The sequence below is a fragment of the Corvus moneduloides genome, chromosome 28, assembly GCF_009650955.1.
Source record: "Corvus moneduloides isolate bCorMon1 chromosome 28, bCorMon1.pri, whole genome shotgun sequence".
In the NCBI taxonomy this organism is placed as follows: domain Eukaryota; kingdom Metazoa; phylum Chordata; class Aves; order Passeriformes; family Corvidae; genus Corvus; species Corvus moneduloides.
In genome coordinates, this window is record NC_045503.1 from 3,358,578 (window position 1) to 3,383,003 (window position 24,426).

A 24,426-nucleotide genomic window follows, 5' to 3' on the forward strand; every position below is an offset into this window, starting at 1 on the left:
TTTCCAGGCTGCCTTTGGCATCTTCCAAAATGGTGTGGCACATGGAACAAGGAGGCAGCTTTGCTATTTACAGTTCTGAGCAACAACACCCCCTGTTATTTGCCAGAGCAGGTACCTTGCAGGGGATAAGTCTTAATCTGCCAGGATGAGCTTAATGGAGCTGACAGCTCGAGTTAGAAGGTCTTTTCACTCCTTGTCTTCCTCCAAGGGGGTTGTACTTGGAAGCAGGCCCTGCCCTCGGGCACTCTGTCTGGTCACACATTTGCAGTGGGCTGGGGTGGGGTTTTGGTGTTAATTTTGGAAGAAAAAAAACAAATTTAGGCCCGTTCTAAGGAGGTGAGACCTGTGTTCCCCTACTCGAGGGGTTTGCAAAGTGAAACGGGATCAGAGGTGACTGGGCTGGCTGTCCCTGCTCCTCAGGCATTCCAGAGCAAAAGAGGGGCTAAAAATAGAAGTAATCTTTCCTCTGGGAAAAGGGCTGCTTGGCCTCTGCCCCAGGGGTGGGGGCACTGCCCCGGCATTTTGGATTGGTTCGCAAAGTCCTCCTGGGGGGGGGAAATTGTTACAGAAATATGAGATATTTCTTGGTCCGTTGAAGGTGGGAGGAATTAGTGTTTGTGCTTCCGAGCTGTATTACAGGGAGTGAGCTGTTGGGATCAGGATTTTAAATGTGTTCCCAACGTTAAAAGCAGTTGTGTGTGAGTGTCTTTGCTCCCCTCTGGCAGCCCTGGTTGGAGCCCTTGGCCCTCTCCCTCCATGCTGCAGGATCTCCTCAGCCCCACACTGACACTGGCTGCAGTTCCCGTGCTAATTTAATCCACTTCAGCCCTTTGGTCATTCCTATAATTAGACCTGTCTGCCATGTCCGCAGAACACTTGGGAGCTTTGCCGTGGTATCCTGGGTCTCTGCTCAGCTCTTGATGGCTACTTCTAAATCCAGAGCTGAGAAAGGAGGAGTCTCCGGCCTAAACTTTGGTAGTGAAATAATTCACGCTGCTCAGGCATCCTTAAAAGATCAGTAGGGATTCTCCTTGCACTCCTGCATCAGAGAAGCCTTTCTAAGGAGCAGCTCCTGGTTGTTGTTCAGCCTTTGTGCTGGCCCCAGCTCCTTACTGGAGCTGCTAATTGTGCCCATGAGGGGCTCTGAGCTGGCTTTGGGCAGGGGCTCTCACTTCCCAAGCTGTGCTCAGAATTCCTTGTAGTGCTGCTTCCCAGAGGCTGAGCTGATGAAGTGTGACCACGCTGCCTAAAGCACTTGCCAAATGGCTCGGGAAGGGAGTTGGGAAGGAGAATTTGGGAGCTCAGCACAGCCCAGGATGGAGCAGCAGCAGAACAAAGTGAAAAGCAGGACCTGCACTGCCAGGCACCAACACAACCACCCTGACCTGACTGTCCTGCTCTGCCTGTTTCTCTACAGCTGGCATCCAGTGGGATTTTGCAGGCTGAGTTTAATGCAAAAGAGACTAAACCGTGATTTGGGGCAGGTACAAAATCCCTGGAGACAAAGGTCAGAACAGCTGACAGAAAGTGACATTCAAGGGGCTGTTCCCCGAGCCAAGGGAAGGTGGCTCCTCACTGTTTTACGTTATTTATTCCCCACAAACACAGGATTCAGTTCAGGTCTCTGAGCTGTTCAGTCGAGTTAAGTTTGGGTGAAATTTTGGAAGAAATGGAGTTGGGAATAAGCTTTTTAAACATAACTTTTTCCTTGTCTCTTCCTGCAGGGAAATCCAGCTCCTGCGGCGATTACGGCACAAAAACGTCATCCAGCTGGTAGATGTGTTGTACAATGAGGAGAAGCAGAAAATATATCCTTTTGCACAGGGCTGTTGATCAGGTTTGAATTCCCACTGTTCCCTGCTGTAGTTCTGCCTTTTGGGAAGGCCCTTTTGGATGTTTCTTAAGCTTAAATTTTTGCAACTAAATTGCTTTCACTGCTGTTAACCATCCTGCCCGCCTGGGAGACTTTCCACACAAACACAAATTCACACAGACACTGATCAAGGCAATTTTATCCTCCCTTTGCTGGATTTTCTGTGACTCTGCCACACTGAGAGCACTTTGCCTTCAACCAGGGTGGAAGTTGCTGGAGCTGGTCCCTTGTAGCACAGTGTTATAAATGGGTGCTTTTATTTTTGACAGTGTTTTCTAACTACTGTCTTCTTATTACAGTACTCCAGAAAAGGAGTAATTTAATTGTGTGCGTTAATTAGATCAAACACTCTGCCACCAGATCATTAGGATAAAGCAGTGTGACAACTTCTGCTTGTGCAGTGGCCTCGACAGAGGGGGGGGACTGCGAGTCAATTACTGATAGAGAGATCCCGTTTAATTAGGGAGAAGGGAGGAGGCAGTGTGGGGAAAAGGAGCCCAACAGAGACATCGTGTGTCGGTACCAGGTGATGACAACCCAAAACCATCACTGGGAGATGAGATCTCTCCAAGGATGCTCCTTGCTGGACTTTCTGAGCAGTGCTGGTCCACAGAGTTGGTTTTCAGTGCTTTTCCCTTGCAAGGATGAGTTGATTTTGTTATTTTTATCTTTATCTGCTCCTGCACTCTCACGAAGTTTGTTCCTTCTTGTGCTGATTCTGGCAATAACTGGGAGAATTTTGCTGGAAGTGGGAGCAGGAATTCATCCCTGATCTTGTTCAAACCCTTCCCCAGCTCCTGTGCTGTATGTCCTGGGCTGTGACAGAGCAGACCTTGAGCAGCCACATGGGGAAGAGGTTTGGGAACTGATCCAGCAGAAAAGGGACTGTCTCCCTGAGGCTGCCCTGGGGGCAGAGCCCTTAGTCGTGCCCAGGGCTGTGTTTGTTCCTTGCAGGAAGGATTGCCAGGTGAAAGCAGAGTTGAGGTTTAGGGGAGGGATGTCAACTTCCTTCTTGGTGATAAAAAGAAATCCTCATTTCCAGACCAAGCATTGTGGGATTGGAAATTTGGGCTGTGGAAGGAGGGATTCTGTTCCCACCTGAGTGTTCTGTTGCTGGTGGAAGTGCACTGCAGGCTTGAGCTGTTTGTCACAGAGTCACAGAATGGCTTTGGAAAGACATCAAAGCCCATCCCATTCCACCTCCTGCCATGGGCACGGACACCTTCCACTATCCCAGGGTGTTCCAAGCCCTGTCCAGCCTGACCTTGGGCACTTCCAGGGATGGGGCAGCCACAGCTTTTCTGGGCACCCTGTGCCAGGGCCTCCCCACCCTCACAGGGAAGATTTTCTTCCTAATATCCCATCTAACGCCCCTCTCTGTCAGTGTGAAGCAATTCCCCCTTGTCCTGTCACTCCATGCTCTTGTAAAAAATCCCTCTCCATCTTTCTTGTAGGCTCCCTTCAGGTTAAGACAGTGTTTGAGCAACTCACCTAATCAAAGCCTTCAGTGATTTTCTGTGGGAAAGGAAAAGCTATGGTGACTGGATTAAAAAGATCAACGACTTTTAGTATTTAAGGGCTCTTTGCTGGCCTGCTGTGGCTGGGAGTGCAGAGCTGGTGGTGAATGGAGAGCTCATCCAGGCAGAAAGTGAGCCCAGTTCCTTGAGCAGCATCCCAGGGATCCCGTTACCAGTGTGTACAGCTGAGTGTGGGAGCAGAACCCCTTGAGGGGGAGAACTGAGAGCTTGGGGCACCTGTAATAGATCTGCTCCAGCCTGGCAGTCTGTTCTCTAATCTGATTGATCAACCTGAAGTGGATCAGTGACCAGGGAGGGCTGAGGAGCAGCCTGGCCATTAATGACACCCAGCCAGGCTGTCCTTGAGCCTGTTTGCTCCCCGGGAGCTGGTCTGGATTATCTGCTGTCACTGTTATTCTCCTGACAGTGGGAGAGTTGATGTCTCCACATCACTGTGATACGAGTAGTTCACAGATTTCTTCCAGAGTAAGAAAGGGTAGAAATTAATTTTGGGAGCTCTTTCTTCTGTTCTTGCTTTTATTGATTTACTGAGTGTCTTTGTGCCCATCAAAAAATCTTGTTTCGGGTATATTTAGAGTATTTTAGGGTCTCTCTGAAGAGCAGCTCATGGGGAGTGGAGCAGGAATTTAATGAGTTTTCAGTGTTTGGAGCTGCTAGATGGAACACGCTGGAAAGGGGAAGGACAGTCTTCAACCCAGATCCCACACAGGGCAGGAGTCTCCCTCCTGCCTCAGGTGGCTTCCTGGAGCAAAAGTAACTTATTTTGGGCTTAGGTTAAGAAGGCACCTGCCAGGAATAATTAGTAACCAAAGGAGTGTTCAGGGTTTCTGGGGAGCCCTGGCAGCCTCTGCTCTGTCAGGACACTCCTGGATGTCCCAGGGTCTGTTCTCCCAGGGCACTCCAAGCCATGCTTTGTCTTCAAAAGCCCAGGGAGAGGAGGAAACAGGCAATTACAGCATCAGGCAGTCTGGTTCCCATTTTTTTGGCCTCAACATTAAAGCTTACAGAGATAAAAACTGGAATGTGCTGCAAGGGAACAAATGCTGCAAAGTGCCACCAGCTCTTGGCATTCTGTTGTAACTGTTTTTATCCATGTGGTTTTCAAAAAAGCTTCCCAGCTCTCCAGGGATCCTGTCTCCTGCTACTGGAACACTCCTGTGGGGCTGGGGTTAAGCAGCAGCTGTTCCATTGAGCACACAACTGGGTTGTTTGGGACAAGGAATGAGGAATAACCAGCTTTGGGGAAGGTGGTGGGAGCTCGCTGTCACATCAGGTGCGGAACACCCGGGGCACTGGGGGAATGTGCTACAGCTCTTCTGCCAGGGAGTTCCCAACTTTCTGTGCCCACTTCAGGGTGTTTCCCTGTTCTCTGTCATGCCTGTGAGATCCCCAGCTTGTTTTCTGTGGAATTCCCATCCTGTTCCAGGTCTGGTCACAGAGCTGCAGCTGCTCATTTAGCAGAAGGATTTCCCTGTAGGTGCTTTCCTGTCCTGTGGGAGCTGGAGGAACGTCCCTCAGTACCTGGGGAGTGCAGCCATTCCCTCTGGGATGGGGCTGCTGCCCATCTGAGGAGTGTTTAACACTGAGGAGTGTTAACCCTGGAGCTTCCTTAACTCTGCCTTCACGTATATGGTGATGGAGTACTGTGTGTGTGGGATGCAGGAAATGCTGGACAGTGTCCCAGAGAAGAGGTTTCCAGTGTTTCAGGCTCACGGGTAAGTTCTGTTCCTGTCCCCACTGTGTTCTCTCGAGTGGAGAGCACATTCTGCTCTGCTCAGGCTGCGTTTGAAAGCAAACCTGGCTTTGTGCAATAATTTCATATTTTACACCCGTGCAAAAAAGTGAAAAGCTTTCTAAGTGGCAGCAGGGATTGCCCTTAGATTCTGGGAGGAAAACCATCTTTCTATTGATTTTTCTGTTACTTTTGTTTTACTTCCTGAGATGCCCAACAGCCCCCCCAGTCCCTGTGCTCCTGCTGTGCCAAAGGGTGTGAGGGGGGAATCTCCTGCCTAAATGGAGGTCAAGCCACAGTTCAGCATCAGAAAAGACTTTAAAGGCCTTGGGATGGATTAGGGATGGGCAATATGCAGCATGATCTGGTAGCTGGGGTAGTTAGCTGGGATAAGCTGGAGCCCCTTTCCCTCTGCAAGGAAAGAAACCTGAGAGTTCTGGGAATAGATACAGAAACATTGTCAAATGGATCAAAAGGATCAAATTGGGGCAGAGCAGAAAATCTGTGGCAACTACGTAATTTTATGGTCATATTTTCATTTTATTTTAAGGGGTCTCTGAGATTACAGACAGCCCAATACATTAGTATTACTTCTGGGTATTATGAGATGAAACACTTGCCTGCATAACTGCCAGGCTGCGTCTGGGTTACGGTGATGGCCCAGAGTCTCTGACCACAGCAAAATGCTCCTTTCTGCTGGCTAAAAGTGTTTGATTTTTTTCCCCTCTGCCTCTCTCTGCAGGTACTTTTGTCAGCTTATAGATGGCTTAGAATACTTGCACAGCCAAGGGATTGTCCACAAGGATATAAAACCGGGGAACCTCCTGCTAACAACCAATGGGACACTAAAAATATCCGATTTAGGCGTAGCAGAGGTATGTGAGAAGCACAGCAAAGTCAGAATGGGGCATTCTAGATTGAGGTCACCTCTGTGGTGTCATTGATTTATTGTGCATTTAGGCTTTTGTTCTGTTGCACTTGCAGAGAGCTCTGAGTGACTGAATATTTATTGCAATTGGCAAAGCACTTCTTTTGATAACAGCATGAAACCTCCACTCAGGAAGGACAGAGAAGGAAGATGTCAATCTTGGACAAGCCCAGAAGTGGGGGGAAATGGGGATAAAGCTACATAACCTTATCCTTCTTTTTATGTGGAGACTGTCTTAGGTAGGGGAGGTGCAAGACTTGTCGCTGCGGCGTGTGGCTGCTGTGGTGACAGGATCTCATCAGCTGTACATGTTCAGTAGAGGAGTTTTCCTCTTTTGTTTCCCAGGTGGAACTTTTCCAACAGGCACAGTTTGTTTTCCTTGGAAGCCTGACACTGTTTGGTCTCTCCTGCTGCAGGCATTGCATCCATTTGCGGAGGACGACACGTGCAGGACGAGCCAAGGGTCGCCAGCATTCCAGCCCCCAGAAATTGCCAATGGCCTTGACACCTTTTCAGGCTTTAAAGTTGACATCTGGTCCGCGGGGGTGACGCTGTGAGTGCCCAGGAGCCCCCAGAAACTTAGTAACTAATGATGCCCCCACATAGCTCAGACCTGGCCCAGCTCTGCCATCACTGCTCTTGTGTGGTGGGGGGAGCAGAGAGGGGGATGCTGCTCGCTCCTGTGGGTGGGTTTATGCTCCCCAAAGTACCTGTAATTCTGCCCAAGGGGATCTTTGCTCTCCATGAGTGACTCTGCAGCTGTTGCTTAGCACCCAGAGGCACAGCCAGGGCAGTAACAGAAACCACAAGTATCTCCAGTATTTAAGTTTGTGCTGTCCCAGACTGTCAGGGAGATGTCCTGGTGGTTTTTGACCCCTGTGAATGAAAAGCTGTGATGAAGGCAGGCTAAGCTTAAAGAGGCTTTCCACATACTGCCAAATATTCCTCTTTTGGTTTCTTCTTGGCTGCTTTTGGCTTATGTAGTCAGGTAAGAACTGAGTACCTGTGTGCTGCCTCTCATCCCACTTCTCCTTCTGCCTCCACAGATACAACATCACAACGGGTCTGTACCCTTTTGAAGGGGATAATATCTATAAATTATTTGAAAACATTGGGAAAGGCGACTACACAATTCCAGAGGATTGTGGTCCTCCACTCTCAGACTTACTGAGAGGTGAGTCTTCCCACCTGGTTCTAAAAGGGTAACATTTATAGTTGAAACAACTGCTCAGCTTGCACAGTGCCAGAGCTTCCTTCTAAGTGTCCTGTGGGGATATGGGATCCTGTTAGACAGGGAGGTTATACTTTCAGCCTTACAAGACTCTGGCAGATCTTCAGCACTGGTATTTTCCTGAGATCCACTAACCCCTGCACAGCTCACAGCCATTACTTTATAGAGTTGGTCCTTGCATTGTTTCTTGTGCTCTGAGAAGCTTACATCTAAAGACAAAGCCCAGAAGAGGTTAAATTTAAAATGGCATTGTAGCATTGATGCAGGTTTGAACAGTGAGAGCACTCAGATGCTGTGTCCAGGCTTTCCCTAATGTGACACACTGAATCCTCGGGGTCTCCTGTCCCTCCTCATCAACCTCTGCTCTGGACTTACTTGTCTCAGTCCCATTTGTCTCCTTCCCCCCAGATCCATACCTGCAGGATATTGGAGCAAAGCTGGGATAGGACCATGAGTGGCACTTCCTGGAGAGAAAGTTATGGGGATTTTTGTTTTTTTTTAATTCCCATCACTTATTGCAGCAGTTTGAGGTTTAGTGCTGAACAGTCTCTACCTATGGAAGCTGAGTGGCCAGGCAGGGCAGCAGCTGTGCTGTGCCTGGTGAGCCCCTTTGGCAGGAGCTGGGATGTGATTCCAGCCCTTGGGAGAGCCTCACCAGCATTCCCAGTGCCTCCTTGGCAGCAGAACAGCTGGGTGCAGCCATGCTCCCCAGCCCTCAGCACAGGCTTATCCTCTTCTTTCTCTTCAGCTCTTTGTGAGGAATCAGCCCCCAAATGTGGGATGTTTGTCTTGTTTCACATTGGTTTTCCTGGTCCTTGTGCTTTGTGGGGTTGGTATGGGGCTGGGGGGCACTGAGTGCCTCCCTGCTGGCAGTGTGTCACCTCTGCAGGATCCAGGCTCCTGGTGCAGGACACAGCTCCTGGCTTGGTGCAGGAACACGGGCTCGATGTGGGGACAGGGCTTCCTGGCTCAGTGTTGGGACGCGGAATCACAGGATTTCTGGTGTGGGGACACAGCTCTGGGCTTGGTGCAGGGCTCTGGCTCCGGGCTCGGTGCAGGGACATGGGCTCGGTGCAGGGCCCCAGCTCCGGGCTCGGTGCAGGGACACAGCTCCGGGCTCGGTGCAGGGCCCCAGCTCCGGGCTCGGTGCAGGGCCCCAGCTCCGGGCTCGGTGCAGGGCCCCAGCTCCGGGCTCGGTGCAGGGCCCCAGCTCCAGGCTCGGTGCAGGGACACAGCTCCGGGCTCGGTGCAGGGACACAGCTCCGGGCTCGGTGCAGGGACACAGCTCCAGGCTCGGTGCAGGGACACAGCTCCGGGCTCGGTGCAGGGACACAGCTCCGGGCTCGGTGCAGGGACACGGGCTCGGTGCAGGGCCCCAGCTCCGGGCTCGGTGCAGGGACACAGCTCCGGGCTCGGTGCAGGGACACGGGCTCGGTGCAGGGCCCCAGCTCCGGGCTCGGTGCAGGGACACAGCTCCGGGCTCGGTGCAGGGACACGGGCTCGGTGCAGGGCCCCAGCTCCAGGCTCGGTGCAGGGACACAGCTCCAGGCTCGGTGCAGGGCCCCAGCTCCAGGCTCGGTGCAGGGCCCCAGCTCCGGGCTCGGTGCAGGGCCCCAGCTCCGGGCTCGGTGCAGGGCCCCAGCTCCGGGCTCGGTGCAGGGCCCCAGCTCCGGGCTCGGTGCAGGGACACAGCTCCGGGCTCGGTGCAGGGACACAGCTCCGGGCTCGGTGCAGGGACACAGCTCCGGGCTCGGTGCAGGGACACAGCTCCGGGCTCGGTGCAGGGACACGGGCTCGGTGCAGGGACACAGCTCCGGGCTCGGTGCAGGGACACGGGCTCGGTGCAGGGCCCCAGCTCTGGGCTCGGTGCAGGGACACAGCTCCTGGCTCGGTGCCGGCCGTGCCGGCGGCAGGTGGTGCTGTCAGTCCGAGCTCTTCCGCTGCCGCCGCCGGGGCTCCCCCGGCCCCTCAGCATCAAGGAGCTGCCAGACCCCCACAGCCCCCCTTGGAGGCTATTTTAGCTTCCCTGGCCCCATGCCAATGATGAAATCAGTTATTTCCATGTGTTTCCAAAAGCATTAGCCAGCTTTAGCAGCTTTCCGAAGGCGTTACATAAGGCAGCGCTTCCAATGGCGCTCGGCACAGCCGGGATCCGGCTGCTCAGCTGAGCCCGACACGGCGGCTGCTCGTGGCCTGATGTGCTTCACGTTGTACCTGCCAGCCCCAGGAAACAATGGCCTGAGCTCTGTGTGGCGTTTGGCTTGTGACTGCTGACTCCAAACGTGGCCTTTTAATGAGCTGGGAATTGCCCAAATGGAGCAAATCCCGCAATCCTGGTGGTCCGGCAGCAGCTCTCCTAAAGCATCCAGCAGAACTCCTTGGAGGTTTGTGATCAGCCTCGCAGCTGCACTTAGTGCTTCCCCCAGAGAAAAGGAGCGTGGCAGTTTCCTCTTTTGCTGTGCTGAGGATATTGACAGCTTAAAATCTTGTGCTTCATTAGCACAATAACTGCCCTCCTAGTTCTCTTCCCACCCCTGTGTGAGATCTGGAGCCAGAATTTCCTGCTCTTCCCTCTGCCTGATTTGACATGGATGAGCCTTGACTCTGGTGCCCTTTGTCCATCTCTTACAGCCTGAGTCTCCTCTTGCATCCTCACTGTTGTCAGTCTGTCTGCATCCCTTCTGTGCTTGTGCACCACAGAGGTGGGAGTCGAGTGGGTTTGGTGGGGAGAGGAGCTTGTCTGGGAGGAGGTGGCTGTACCCCTTTCTTTCAGGGCAGTGGGAAGCCCTAAGTATCCTTCTTCCTGTCCTCTCTCCCACCTGAGCACAGTCTCCCACCCCTCATCTTGCTGTGTACAAGCTGCTACCTTGTAAAATCTGGCAAAACCTTCTGATAGTCCCCTTGCTTGGTGTGACACACGTTTTCCAGTGGTCAGACTGCCCCGTGGCCCCAAGGTGGATGAATTTTGGGGTGGGCTCTGCCTACTCTGGAGGCCTGAGCAGCTCCCCAGCATCTGCTGAGGCCCAAGGCTGAGCTGTGCAGCGGTGGTACCACGTAGCTATGGTGACAAACCTGGATGCTTTATTTAGTTCCTGCTTTTCCTCCAGAACATCTGCATTTCCTGGTCAGTGCCCGCTCCCCCTGCAGCGGGCTGGAGCTGAATCCATCGCCTGTGGATCAGATACTGTCAATAGCTGTGTCTGTGTGAGCGGCACAGACACCCCCAGCTCAGCTCTGTCGCTCTGGCGGTTTTGTCTCATCTTTGTGTTGCTTTGAAAGGCTCTAAAAGCCCTCACAGGGCTGTGAGAGCCTGGTCTGGGTTTGAGTGAGGCAGAATTCATGCAGCAAAGTGCTCATTTCCTCTGTCTGCCAGGGCTGTGCTGACCACAGGCCCCGCAGCCGGGCTGTGAAGCAAACACAAACACTTTGTAAGGTTTTTTTTTCTTCTGTTGACTACTTTCGTAGTGCGTCTTTACTTTTTCTTCCCCTTAAGCTTGTTTTTATCTTTGTTCCCCTTTTCCAGAAGAGCAGAGTTTAGAGGACTTACAGCTTCAGTGGTATTTGGCATGACAGTATATCCTCCAGATTAGTTGGGATGCTGCTCCTCTTTTTGTCTCCCTAATCAGGGATGAAGCTTTATTTATATTCTTCAGGGATGGAAAGAAGAAGGGCTGGTGCTGTTTTGTGTGTGCAGTCAGGAGAGATGTGTCAGAGTGGAAGAGTTTATAAATAGCCTTAAGGTTCTTCTGGCAGCATCTGCCTGTGGCTTATCAACTCCTGTGCACTTTGCTTCTGGACCAGAAAAATGCACAAGGTCAGCTTTCCTCCTCCTGGTCTAATAGACTTTTACTGGAAGAGGAAGCTCTGAGGCTGCAGCTCTGCATTAATCAGCATCTGAATTGATTTCCAGGCCCTGGGACCTGGGACTTGGTAGTTGGATCCTCAGCAGTTTGTTTTCTCACTTCCATGACCTTTCCTTGGGACAGTGAGAGGATGTGTCTTGGTGACAGGGGCATGCTTTAATTCTGCTGTGGCAGGGCGTCCCCAGGGCTGTCTGTGCCCATCCAGAGGCCTGTCCTGGATCACAGGCTCAGGATTTGCCTGCAGAGGGAGTTTGTGGCCAGAACACCCGGCTGAGTGCAGGGAGAGGGAGAAGGTCCTGCCTCGTTTGCAGATTGGCCTCACACTGCTTTTACAGTGGTTGTTAAATGTTAATCCAAGTTGGAGACTGAAGTGGAATCCAGGTTGAGTTCATTAACCTTGCTGTTGGATTTCTTCCTGCCTCTCCAGTCCCACACTTGTGACTGTCCTGTGTTCTGAACTCCAGGAGTTCTGCCCTGGGACACGGCTCTGTGCCTGTCCAGGATCACTGAGTGTGTGGGCTCAGGGCTGTCAGAAGCTCAGGGCAGATCCATGATCTCCAGTTTCTGGGTCATCACTTGATGTGATTTGAAAGGGTTTTGAAACTGTTGATGTGCTGCAGAGGACAGGATACCCCTGTCTGGGCACAACCGTGTGGTGTCTGTTCTTATCAATTTAATATCTGATACATCCTCGATGAGAGGTCTTTGTATTTTAGGAATAATTTCCTCATGGAAAGGGTTGTCAGGCACTGGAAGGGGCTGCCCAGGGAGGTTTGGAGACCCCATCCCTGGAGGTCTCCAAGGAACACCCGGATGTGACACTCAGTGCTCTGCTCTGAGTTGGGGATCAGCCACAGGTCGGACTCGGTGATTCTGTGACACCCCTGTATGGGCACAGTGAATCCTCCGGGAATACTGGGGAGCAGAGGTTGGAGTTGGGCCTCCCAAAGCATTCCCTGGCACGGCCTGTCCCATCCCTGCTCGCAGATAAACTCCAGGGAAGTCTTTACCCTAAATGGCCGCGAGCGGCAGCTCCTGCGGGCAGACGCTCCGGGATGACTTGCCTGGTGAATAGAACATGATGTTTTGTCTTGCTGAAGACTCTCTTCAGTGCACGACTTGAGCCACGGAGCTGCCACGAGTGACTCAGAGCTGAATGTATGAATGTACATTTTCAGTGAGGACACTTTCCGTTTTCTTTCAAACGTTGCCCCAAATGTGGTCATTTTTCATTGAACTAAAAATTCCTTTCGCTCGATTATTTTCCTTCTGCCTTTTTAATGGCTTGAGAGCAACAGTTCCCTGTGCCGTGGCTGTTTGTGACTACTGCTCTTGGGCCTCTTTTAATCATTTACCTTAAACTTCCTCTCCTGCTTGTACCGGTTTCATCTGGTAAATGCCTTAAATTTCAAAAACACCTTGAAGTGTGGTCTTTAAATAAATCACTGGGGGGAGTGGGTGGTGTCCTGACTTTCCTGTTTCTGACGACATTAATAAGAGAACCCAACTTGTTCTTGTCCCCTAAACTTCATGTGATAGCTCTTTGCAGCCCTATTTCTTAAAAAAAAAAAAAAAACAGCCAACTCAATTTGGGCAGCTCAGCTGTGAAACTGTCTGATCATCTTATTAATAGGTTCTTTAATTAGGTGTGGGATTTTTTTTTTTCCCCTCTGAACTTATTTCTTTTTCTGTAAGGTGAGGAGAAATTCCATCTGAATGTGAGAAAACTCCTTTGCTGCCAGGGTTATGCTCAGAACAGGTTGCAATGAGGAGGGTTGTAGAGTTTCCATCCTCAGAGACCTTCAAAACCCAGTCCAAACAATCCAAAACTCTGAGGAATTGGGCTCTGAGGACTCCAGTGCCCTGAGTTCCTGAGCCAGGGGCCTGGGATGCACCTGACCTGTGACCCAGAGAGCTCTTCCTGGATTGCTTTAACCTAATTCCTGTGATGTCATATAGGTCAGTAGTGATCCCATCTGCCATAAAGCTCTTAATGCTGTCACCAGCATGGATAAACCTTCCCAAATTGCCAGGGCAAAGTGTATTTTGGGTTCTGGGGGGAAAATAACTTCAGTCCTTCCCTGCTGTACTGTCCTATCCCTGCTCTTTGCCCATATCCTGATCTGATGTGATACGAACGGACTGACACGAAGATGTTCTGGAGCAGCTTTTGTTATCACATGTGGTGTGCTGATTTATCTCTTCTGTGACCTTTGGATTGCAGGATCTCACCTGCAAGGCCCTTGCAGCTTCCTGCTTGAGCTAGGATGTGTCTTTCCAGCCCTCCCTTCCCAAGTGTCCACCCAGATGTATGTCCCACCCCCGTGTTCTCAGTGTGTCCTTGTCCTGGCTCTCCCCAGCACTCTGCACCATTTACTCCTGCCCTGACTTTCTGAATTCCTGTTTGACAGTGAGTGCTGCTTCCCAGACTTTTCTGGTTGCTGGAGATGGGCTCCTCCTGTTCCCACCCATCTCCAAACCCTCACTCTTCATGCAACCTATGCAAGACTTGACAGTGCAGGCACTTCAGGAGTAACAGGGGATCATCCAGTAAAAGCAAAACTCCTTGTAGTGTTCAGCCATGAGGCTTTGTTAATGTTCATTAGGTGAATATATTCCTGGAACCTTCATTGGAGAATATCTTGGATGCTGCTGGATGAGACTCCCAGGGTTCCATGGGCTCATTTCTGAGGAATAAGGCAAAATTTGCTCCTTCCCTTCTCTTGAGCTGTGAAGCTTCTGAAAGGCAGTGGAGCAGAGTGGGCATCCCAGGAGGCTGTTTAAGGAATCCACCTCCCTCTCTCCCAGAGAGAATAGGGATGAGCTGCTTTTCCTCTGCCCACTCTGCTCACCACCCACCCCAGCTACTTCAGCAGATGATCCCAGAAATCCGAGTCCTGGCCAGGGCACAGGGATGGGCAGCAGGACGATTTTTTTGTTGGCTCTCCCTGGCTGCACCTCACAATAGAATTCCACTAGACCAGAGTATCTGGGACACTGAGCAACTGGACATATGCTGTGCCTGAGGCTTTGGCTCTTCCATGGAGGAGGTTCAATGGAATTATCTCTAAAATGCAAAGTCTTGATGTTCTTTGCCTGGAGACTTTCTTGGAGCTGTGATCGAGGGCTGGACAAGCCTCAGTCCCTGCTCTGGGAGGGAGGGCAGGGCTGTACCTGCTTTGCAGGTGGGAAGCTGAGGAACAGACTGGGTCGGGTCAGCAGTGGGATTGGGATTTTATGCTGAATTTCCTGTGGCCAATGGAGCAAATCCTGCCTGGAGCTGCCAGGACTGGACACAGCATGGCTGCTGGGGAGGGAGAGGGAGGGAAGGGCAGAGCTCTGTGCTTCCTGGCTTTGACTCAGCTGAGAGTGTCTGTGATCACACCTGGACTTTTTTCCTTCTTTTCAGGGATGCTTGAATACGACCCAGCCAAGAGGTTCTCAATACAGCAGATAAGGCAGCACAAGTGAGTGTTACCAGTCCTTCTCTTCCTGCTCCTCCTGTACCTGTGCTCCTGCTCTCACCTCCTGTTTCCTTTTGACAGCAGACACATGGAAGTCACTAGATCTCCTTCCTCCAGCTCTGCTGGGGCTCTGGCAAGCTCCACTTGGCTTTTTTCCTCCTATTAGAGCATCCGGTAAAGCACTGGAATTGCTAACCAGTAAATAAGGAATATGTTGGAAGTCTGTTCGTGGCGTGCCTGCTTCTGGATAATTAAGGGTTCTGGATAATTTTTTCCAGAGGCCAGCAAGTACTAATGAAGCAGAACAGGAGGTCCTGAAGGCTGTGTTGTTGAAGTAGGACTGTTCAGTAACGTGTATTAGTTCTGGCCAGTCTGGGGACAGAAATATCCCCTGCTATTTGCTCCATATGGAGTCAGTATGTGGAAAAGCATTCCAGGACAATAGGAAAATTTTTTTTTTTCTTTCTCTTTTATATCACAGTCCTCCCTCCCCCGTATCCTCCCCCATTTTCCATGCCATAGTCAGGGGGGGAAATGCCCCGTTATCACTGAGGGGTTTTTTTAAGGATCTGTTTGAACATGCTGGCTCTGAGCAGAGATTTCCTGGGCGGATAAAAGTACAGGAACAAAAAGCATCATGAGGCTGCTTCACTGCGGAGGCTGCATTAGCTTATCTCCTCTTGGAATGGGAAGTGCTTCTGAGGACAGGCAGAGCTGCTCTGGACTGCAGCTGCTCGGCCTGTGAGCCTGCCCAGATCCTTTTGGGAGCCTTGTAAAAGCAAGGATGTGATCCAGGGTGGTGCCGAGCCCACTCCATGCTGCAGGAACAGCGCTGCTTTCTTCTTGTGTCTTTGGAAAAGCCATGTGCTGGCAGGTGATGGTCCCTGGGAGGTGCCCAAAGAGCCACAGCCGGAACCTGAGAGGCCTGAGGTGCAGTGGGGCTCTGCAGGGAGTGACTGGGACCAGCTCCAACAGAGATTGGAGGAACCAGGGTGCAAGCAGGGCTGAGGGGGCAGGGTTTCTGGAGCTGCCCAGGCAATTAATTAATTGTCAGGACAACTCTTTTGTAGCAGCCAAGCCCCATGCCTGGATTGTTTCAGGGGCTCCGGGAGCAGGCATCTTCCATTCGAGGCTGCCTTTCCCTGCAGGTGCCTCCCAGTACCAGTGGCCATGACCAGAGGGGATCAGCTTGCCATGCTTTGTCAGGAAGCACTGGAAAGAAGCAGGAATTGTCTATGGAGTCATCAGTAGGTGTTGAGAAAAGCACTAAAAGCACTTCCCTTCCTGTGGCTGCAGCGGCTGCCCCTGAGCTCAGGCACTGCCCTGGGCCCTCCTGGGTCACTGCCAGGTGATTGAGCTGGTTCCCCAACTCCAGATACTCCATTTTGCCCTCCTCCCACGTGGCAGTGAGTTTTTGTGTCAGCGTTGCCCAGCTGGAAGCACAGAGGGGTCTCCAGAGACCCTGCCTGTAGTTAGAAAGCTGGAGAAACTGGAGCACGCCTCCGGCATGGGGCAGCCATGGAACTCCTCGGCTGCTGTGCTGAGGCTTTTCATCCCACAGCACCGAGAGGGGCTGAGGAAAGGCTCTACCTGCAAACCCAGAAGCATTTCCAAGGCTTAGGCTCTTATTAGTTTTGTGTGAGCTTAGCCAGTGCTTCTTAACAGGCTTTTCTCCCCTATTAGTAATTGCCTCCTTCCTCCTGCTGTGGCATCTAGTAATTACATCAAGCACAGCAGAGCTTGCGGCCTGGGCCTCGGATGTGTCTGTCCAGCTTCTTTTTGTGCTAAAGAATCCAGAGCTTGCTTCTCCTGCTTTTTCTTTAAATAGAAGCTTAGCCCTGATGCTTAACCTGACCCTGTTTTGGTTTTTTTTTTTCGTAAATGGAGCACAGCAGTCAGGACAGCAGGCAGCCATTCGGGTATTGGCAGAGGGGTTTGGGAAAGCATTTTGGTAAGAAGAGGTTGGATTTCTAGAATCCTTAGATTTCATGTGTTGGCAGGAGTAAATCATTAATGACTGTGGGTTTCTCTACACTCCTCCCCTTAAAAGCATGTGCTAAGGACAGGAACTAAACCAGAGAAACATCAAGCAACTTCCCCAGGCTGCCCTGCTGGGATGGATCCCGGCTCAAACCAGAATCACCCCGTGCCTTTCCGTGCTGCTGGAAGTCTCCTTTTATGTCTTTGAGCTGCTACTCCCAGGGACTCACTCATATGGACAGTCAGGATCATCAAAGTGCTCTGAAATCAGCAGGAGCAGCCCCTGGGCCCCGGGCAGGGGTTTTGTACTGGAGCTGCTGGGCCAGGCTCGTGTCAGGATGGTGGGAAGGGGCTGTGTTCCTCTGCCCTGTGGGAAGGGTGATCCCAAGGGAATCGGGTGTCCTGCAGCCACAGAGCTCGGGCTCAGGATCCATCCTTCCCCACTTCACCTTCCATAAAGTGTGAAGGCCCTTGCAGTGGGATCAGGGATAAAATCAGTGGCCCAGGGGCACTGAGAAAGCACTGAGGGTGCACAGAGTGCTGCTCCATAGGGAGCAGAGCTGCAGGAGGCAGGGAAGGCATCCGGGCAGCCCAGCAATGATAATCCAGCCATTCCTCCCATTATTCCTGTCAGCTATTCCAAATGCTTTTCCCCCTGCAGCAGCAGAGGAATGCTGGAGGAAGAGTCTGCTGAGTTTCATCCCTGCCATCTGCCTTCCCCCCTCCTCACTCCTGCAGCTGAACTGCATCAAACTCTTGTCTCCGCACTTTTACTGGAGCGGGACAAAGCAAAATGCTGCTCTGCTCAAGCCAGTCCGTGCAGAGCAGACCTGGAGTTGGAAGTGGAAATGAGTTAAACTTCTCCCAGCCTGTCATCTCAGAGCTTAGGAACTGCCAGAAGCCGACCCCTGAATAGCAGTGGAAGAGCCTGGAAACCTGCTTTCCCTGGAAGGAGCCGAGTGGGATGATGTTCAGTGGAAAACCAGTGCTCATAGCTCAACTCTGTGAATATTTGGTGCTCCTGGGATGGGGATTGTAGGGCAGGGAGGAAAAGCTGCCAAGAGCCAGGGAGTTCCAACCTGCTCCCTATGGATTATCCACCACCTCCCCTCTGCCCCGTGCTTTTGCTGAAGGGCTTCCTGCTCACACACTGCATTTTGTTACTAATTCACTGACCTGCTGCAGCACTTAAAGTGATGAAGTGGATGCAGAATTCTACCTCTGTCCCTTGTTTCCAAGGCAACCATCTTCCCTTCCCTCTCCACAAGTGTCACACTTAATTTGTTCAGGCGCAGATCCGATTGCAGGAGTTCATAGCACGAGAGGGGAGGCACTTCCACCTTTTATTAGTGGAGGTGCAAATTAACCTGCAGGGCTGGGGTCTCCTCCTGCCCTCCTGGAGCTGCTGTGCTGCCTTTCCCAGCATCTGTGGGGTTTGGAGCATGGCTCTAAGATGCTCTGGGATGCTGTGCTGTTCAAACCTGGGTACCAAACCCCTTGGAAATCTGTGCAGTGCTGCTGAGGGCTCCTTTGCTACCTCCAGGGCTGACAATGCTCCTGAGCTGCACTTGAGGGAGGAAGAGGGGTTTCTCTGAGCCTCTACTGCTGCCTGTGCACTTGTGGGCTTTCCCCATCCCTTTTCCATTGTGCCAAGCAGTGATCTCCCCTCAGCAGGACATGAAGAAGCTTTTCCTCTTCCTTCCTGAGGCACCTGGCTCAGTCTTCCTGCCCTCTGGCAGCACATGGGAGGGATCTTTCCTTCATTTACCCACATTCTGCAAATCAGCTTTGTAATGTGGTGTGTTAAAGGACTGAATCTCCAGAACTCCTTGTAGGAGTCTGAGCCATCCCTGCCACCTTTGGTCCTACCACCAGCTGGGAGAAACTGCTGTTTTCATACCTTGGTTTTTTCTGAACCTGACTGAAGAGCTTGGACATCTCTTGATGCAACAAGAGCTGGAGCAGTGATTGCAGGGACACTGCTGGCGTGTGTTGCCTTTCCCTGGGACATTGTGTGCCTTCCACGATTGCCTGTGAGGGAGCTGAGCTAAACTGGAAGCCTGTTAGCTGCTGCTTGTGGTGACAGTGACCTTCCAGGGAGCTCGAGGCCCTTACATGGCATCACAGGAGGTGGAGAATTGCTCCTCCCGACCCTGGCTGGCAGGGCAGGGATCTGCAGCTTGGCATCTGCTCCCAGAGAAAACCATCCATGTGCAAACCAAGCCAACTGCAATGTTTGTGACCCAAATGGGAAGTGAATAGCTGGGAGTGTTGGAAAGCTGCAGCTGTGCTTACAAGATTCTTATTTTAACCTTGCTTATACCAGGACTTGAAAAGAGCAGAGGGAGGACTTGTGATGGGAGATCTGAGCTTGGGAGCTGCAAACCAAACGGGCTCATTAAGCACTGGACAACCCAGATTCCTCTTCTCCTTCAGTCCTTGACCCTTGCTGTCTTATCTCCCTGTGGCTGACAGCAGCCGTCTGGGCACCACTTCTGCCTGGCAGGATCACAATTAACGCTTGTGCTGCTGCTGCCCAGCAGTTCTGAGCTTTGCAGGCGCCTCAATGAGCTTGTGGAATAGGAAGAAATAATCCCTTCCTACTGCTGCCTTCACTCTGAAGCATTTCTAAGCCACTCCCAGCCCTTTGAAACAGAGACCAGGGAGGAATCTGCCTCTTGCAGAGGGATGTTCTGCACAAGGGGTGCTTTTGAGATACCCAAAATCTTTTCTTCGCCCTCAGGGTTAAAGCAGCTGCCACAAGCACCAGGTAATTGTGTGTGTGCCAGTGCAGTTGGCTCAGAGAACATCCCTAAAGCTGGGAATAACTGGTGGAGCAAGGTGCTCATCAGCACCCAGCCTGTGTTTTGGGTAGTGGTGAGGGCAGGGTGAGGAGGGGCTTTATCTCATGCCCATCGCTGACCAAGAGGTGCTGCCTTCTGGCTCAGGCAGTGGCTTCCTGAGGCAGATGAGGGTGTTCCTGGAGCCAGTGGTTCTCAGCTGAAGAGTAAATCTTCACTGACAACCTCCAGCACCAGCACAGAAAGCGGAATGACTGTCCCTGCTGGAAAATCCTTGCCAGGAAATACTCCACTACTCCATACAGAACTGCTCGAGGCTCCTTCCAAGAGGTCTTTGATTTTTTCTTAGAACTTCAATGGATTTCTCTTCTCACTCTCTATCCTCATTACCATATATGCATATGCAAGTGTTTGAAATCACCTCCCGGAGGATGGAAGCATAATGACTGGAGTACAGTGATTCAGGTTTCTGCTGCTAATAAAAACCTATTTTTACTCTCCTGGTAAGTAGGACAGGAGGGAAGAGTGAGGCAGAGCTGAAATACAGCAAAATAAAAACACCAGTTGCTGTGGACTTCCAGGCTTTTTCCCTTTAAAATTCTCCTTTTAACAGCAGTCACTCTGATCTCATTTGTCCTGGATATTCCCTTCTCCCGAGGTCTCTGGTGTTGAGCTTGGATCCCTCAAGCCTCAGTTCCCCTGGCAAAACCAGCTGGTGGCTGGTGGCTCCTCTGCCTCTGTGCTGCTGATCCTGCCAGGCCAGATCAGCCCTGGCTGGATTTGCTGTCTTGGCAGTCGCTTCCTCGATGAACGCAGTCTCCAGGGAAGGGAAATGGGCTGATCCGATTAGGAGAGCGGTGTGCCATGCACGTCACCGAGGAAGCCATCCGTGGGGTCTGTGAAGAGCCCTTGGCCACAATCGAGTTACGCTGGTCCCGCTCCCTTCCTGCCGGTCCAGCAGCTGGGATGGGCTTTGCTCAGCTCCTGTAATGCCACTTCAGGGCCCAGGGGTGACACTTGCCAGCTGAGAGCTGCAGCAGTTCCTGTCCCTCTCCCCAAACAACACCTTCCTTCCTGCAGGCAAGGGGCTGCCTGACTCTAAAACTCGATTGCTGCAGAGAAAACAGTTTAAAGATGCTGATGGTGAAGCAGTTTCTGGATGAGAGTTCACCCCTCCCTTGATTCCTGCCTAATTTGTCCCAGTAGCTGCATTTCCATTTGTTTATCTCCTCGCTTTTCCTAGTTTTGTTAGAATCCCACTTTTTTTTAGGCCGAGTGTCAAAGCAGTGTAAGACTAGAACAAAATGATAATTACAGCTCTGTGCAGGAGGTGCCTTCAGCCTTCCTTCCTGAAAGGAATTTGGAACTGGGGTGATAAAAACCAGATGGCTCAGGTTGGTGAGAGCTCTTGGGCTGGCTCAGGCCCTCCTCCGTGGTTGTAGGCCAGGAGTTACTGGGTGCCAACTGCAGGGTGGGAAGCACTTGTGTCCCATCAGGCTTGTGTGGGCTGGAAAGGTGTGTTAGAGGTACCTGGGTCTGGAGGAACTTCTGTTCCCACCCACATTTAGGGGGTCACTGAGAGTGTGGAGGCTCCAACAGCACTTCCAGGAAACTTTGGGTGCCCACATGCAGCCCTGGGAAATGTCCCAGACAGTCTGGAGTCAGAGCTCTGCTATGGGAGTACGATGAAAACCTAAGAGGTTTATCCCATCTGGCTCTGGGATGCTGCTGGGAGGCAGCCTGCTGGATTCCTGATCTGATTAACAACAGCTTTCGGAGCTGATATCCTTTCCTGGCCAGATGGCAGCACGGGGTTTGGTGGTGATAGGAGTCCCTTGAGACAGAGGGGGGATAAAAAGATAAAGTAGGAACGTTTCTGCTGTGGCCTTGGTGCAAACTGGCTTTTAGAGGAAACTGCTGCAGTAACTGCCCCTCTCCTCGGGCTGGGATCCCGCAAACTTGTGTCTGTTGGGCTGGATCAGCCTCAGCTTCAGGATAGGAGAAGTTCCTTCTGTCCTGCTTGCTTGGATAATAAAACTCAGGAGCTCTGGCAGCTCTGCTGATGTGTTTTGACTTACAGGTAGTTTGGGTGATGAGGAGAATGGTCCTGAGCTGCATGTCCAGGCCCTGAGCTGCCCTCTGTGCCTGTCCCTCTGTTCCTGTCCCATTCCCAGTGTGCGCTGCAGCAGACTCTGACACCTGGCCAGACCTTTTGGTTCCTCCTGACCTGCCGTGGGTGGAGCTCCCAGCTCAGAATACTGGGGTGGGCTGGGGCCATCCTCAGTGGAGGATTCCTGCATGCCTTGTGCACTGACCCAGCTCTGTCCTGGGGCTCTCTGCAGCTGGTTTAGGAAGAAACACGCTCAGGCAGAGGCGCTGGTGCCCATCCCTCCCAGCCCCGAGACGAAGGACAGGTGGAGGAGCATGACGGCGGTGCCTTACCTGGAAGATCTGCATGGCTACAATGAGGAAGAGGATGATGACTTGTATGACATTGAAGATGATATCATCTACACTCAGGACTTCACAGTACCAGGTAGGGGAGAAGTGGTTGGGTTTTTTTTCTTTTCATGTTTAAAGCTTTATTAGGAAAGGCCTCAAGGTCTGAATAGTCCTTTCAGCAGAGGAGGAGACTGTTGGTTGTGGAACGGTGTGAGTGAGCCATGATGATCCAGATTCCTCAGTCCTTGATTCCATCGACCAGGATGCCCTTCCCAGTGTTACCCCTGTGCCAGCTTCTTCCTTTCTCCCAGGAACAGCTGCTGCTGGACTCTGCTGTTCAGCACAGTTCATTCTTTGGACCAGTTTTGCTAGAATGAGTTATTTGGGAGGAGAGCCCTGAAATGATTCTGTCTTCAGGTTACATGGCACACCTGGGGGATCCCCTGCACGCTGGGAGACTGGTCCCAGCCTGGCCTAATGCCAGTGCTCCCCAACTCCATGTCCATCCCAGCCTGGCCTAATGCCAGTGCTCCCCAACTCCATGTCCATCCCAGCCTGGCCCTTGCCAGTGCTCCTCAGCTCCATGTCCATCCCAGCCTGGCCCTTGCCAGTGTTCCCCAACTCCATGTCCATCCCAGCCTGGCCCAGTGCCAATGCTCCCCAACTCCATGTCCATCCCAGCCTGGCCCAGTGCCAATGCTCCCCATCTCCATGTCCATCCCAGCCTGGCCTAATGCCAGTGCTCCCCATCTCCATGTCCATCCCAGCCTGGCCTAATGCCAGTGCTCCCCAACTCCATGTCCATCCCAGCCTGGCCCTTGCCAGTGCTCCTCAGCTCCATGTCCATCCCAGCCTGGCCCTTGCCAGTGCTCCCCAACTCCATGTCCATCCCAGCCTGGCCCAATGCCAGTGCTCCCCAACTCCACGTCCATCCCAGCTTGGCCCTTGCCAGTGCTCCCCAACTCCGTGTCCATCCCAGCCTGGCCCAATGCCAGTGCTCCCCAACTCCATGTCCATCCCAGCCTGGCCCAATGCCAGTGCTCCCCAGCTCCATGTCCATCCCAGCCTGGCCCAATGCCAGTGCTCCCCAACTCCATGTCCATCCCAGCCTGGCCCAATGCCAGTGCTCCCCAACTCCATGTCCATCCCAGCCTGGCCCTTGCCAGTGCTTCCCAACTCCATGTCCATCCCAGCCTGGCCCAATGCCAGTGCTCCCCAACTCCATGTCCATCCCAGCTTGGCCCTTGCCAGTGCTCCCCAGCTCCATGTCCATCCCAGCCTGGCCCAATGCCAGTGCTCCTCAGCTCCATGTCCATCCCAGCCTGGCCCAATGCCAGTGCTCCCCACCTCCATGTCCATCCCAGCCTGGCCCTTGCCAGTGCTTCCCACCTCCATGTCCATCCCAGCCTGGCCCAATGCCAGTGCTCCTCAGCTCCATGTCCATCCCAGCCTGGCCCTTGCCAGTGTTCCCCACCTCCATGTCCATCCCAGCCTGGCCCTTGCCAGTGTTCCCCACCTCCATGTCCATCCCAGCCTGGCCCTTGCCAGTGCTCCTCAGCTCCATGTCCATCCCAGCCTGGCCCTTGCCAGTGTTCCCCACCTCCATGTCCATCCCAGCCTGGCCCTTGCCAGTGCTCCCCAACTCCATGTCCATCCCAGCCTGGCCCAGTGCCAGTGCTTCCCAACTCCATGTCCATCCCAGCCTGGCCCAGTGCCAATGCTTCCCAACTCCATGTCTATCCCAGCCTGGCCCTTGCCAGTGCTCCCCACCTCCATGTCCATCCCAGCTTGGCCCTTGCCAATGCTCCCTAGCTCTATGTCCATCCCATCTGAGAAGGATGAGCCCCATGCAGGCAGGTGGCTGAGGCTGGGGATCCCCTCTGGAGCAGTGTCACCAGGAATTTCACTCTCCTCATACAAACAGCAGCGTTTAAACCCAAATCAGAGCTGTCATGGCAGATGACAGACAGATTACTGGAAGATCTTCCATGTTCTCTATGTAACTCGTGCTGTTTCAGAGGGATTAGATACCTAAAGGATGAGAGGGGCTGGTGAGGTGGGATGTGCAGCGTTTGTGGTGGGCAGGAATCCCCTCAGCACTGGGAGCACACTCGTGGGAGGAGCAGGGTGAGGAGGGTCCCAGCACAGGCCCTCGGTGGGTTTGTGAGGCATTGCAGAGGTGGGGGCAGCTGCAGAGAGGAATAAATGTGAATTTTTCTGCCCAAGGCTTCCTGCAGCATCCCTTTGAACCTGCTCAGTACTACATTTCTAGAACTGATCCCATATTAAAATATAAATTAAAAGCCCCCTTATACATGGTGGATCAGTTCAGCTGTGGCTCTGCTGGGCAGCCAGAGCAGGAGTGTGAGTGGCTCATGGGTGGGGGTGGGTGTTGGGTTTTGAGGTGGGGGGGAAAGAGGAAACCTCATTAAATCCTGTGTTCTTCAGAGGAAGAAGGGGCTTTGAGGAAGTTCTTTCATTTTTAAAGGGTTATTTAAAGATTTATGCATCTCTGTGGGGAGATGTAAATGTTTCAAGCCCCTGGTTCAATCGGTGTTAAACATCCCATCCAGG

The 24,426-nt window shown here is 52.4% G+C and overlaps 1 protein-coding gene across 3 annotated transcripts in view; it reads left to right on the forward strand.

Annotated features, from left to right (window-relative positions):
- STK11 (serine/threonine kinase 11) overlaps positions 1-24,426 on the forward strand; it is a 33,866-nt gene that overhangs the window by 4,862 nt on the left and 4,578 nt on the right. For all 3 annotated transcript variants that reach the window (XM_032092699.1, XM_032092702.1, XM_032092701.1), the window contains 7 exons: positions 1,725-1,808; positions 5,037-5,126; positions 5,886-6,018; positions 6,488-6,624; positions 7,118-7,245; positions 14,575-14,632; positions 21,753-21,946. In XM_032092699.1, coding sequence (XP_031948590.1) covers positions 1,725-1,808; positions 5,037-5,126; positions 5,886-6,018; positions 6,488-6,624; positions 7,118-7,245; positions 14,575-14,632; positions 21,753-21,946 — 824 coding nt within the window. The remainder of the gene's footprint in view (positions 1-1,724; positions 1,809-5,036; positions 5,127-5,885; positions 6,019-6,487; positions 6,625-7,117; positions 7,246-14,574; positions 14,633-21,752; positions 21,947-24,426) is intronic.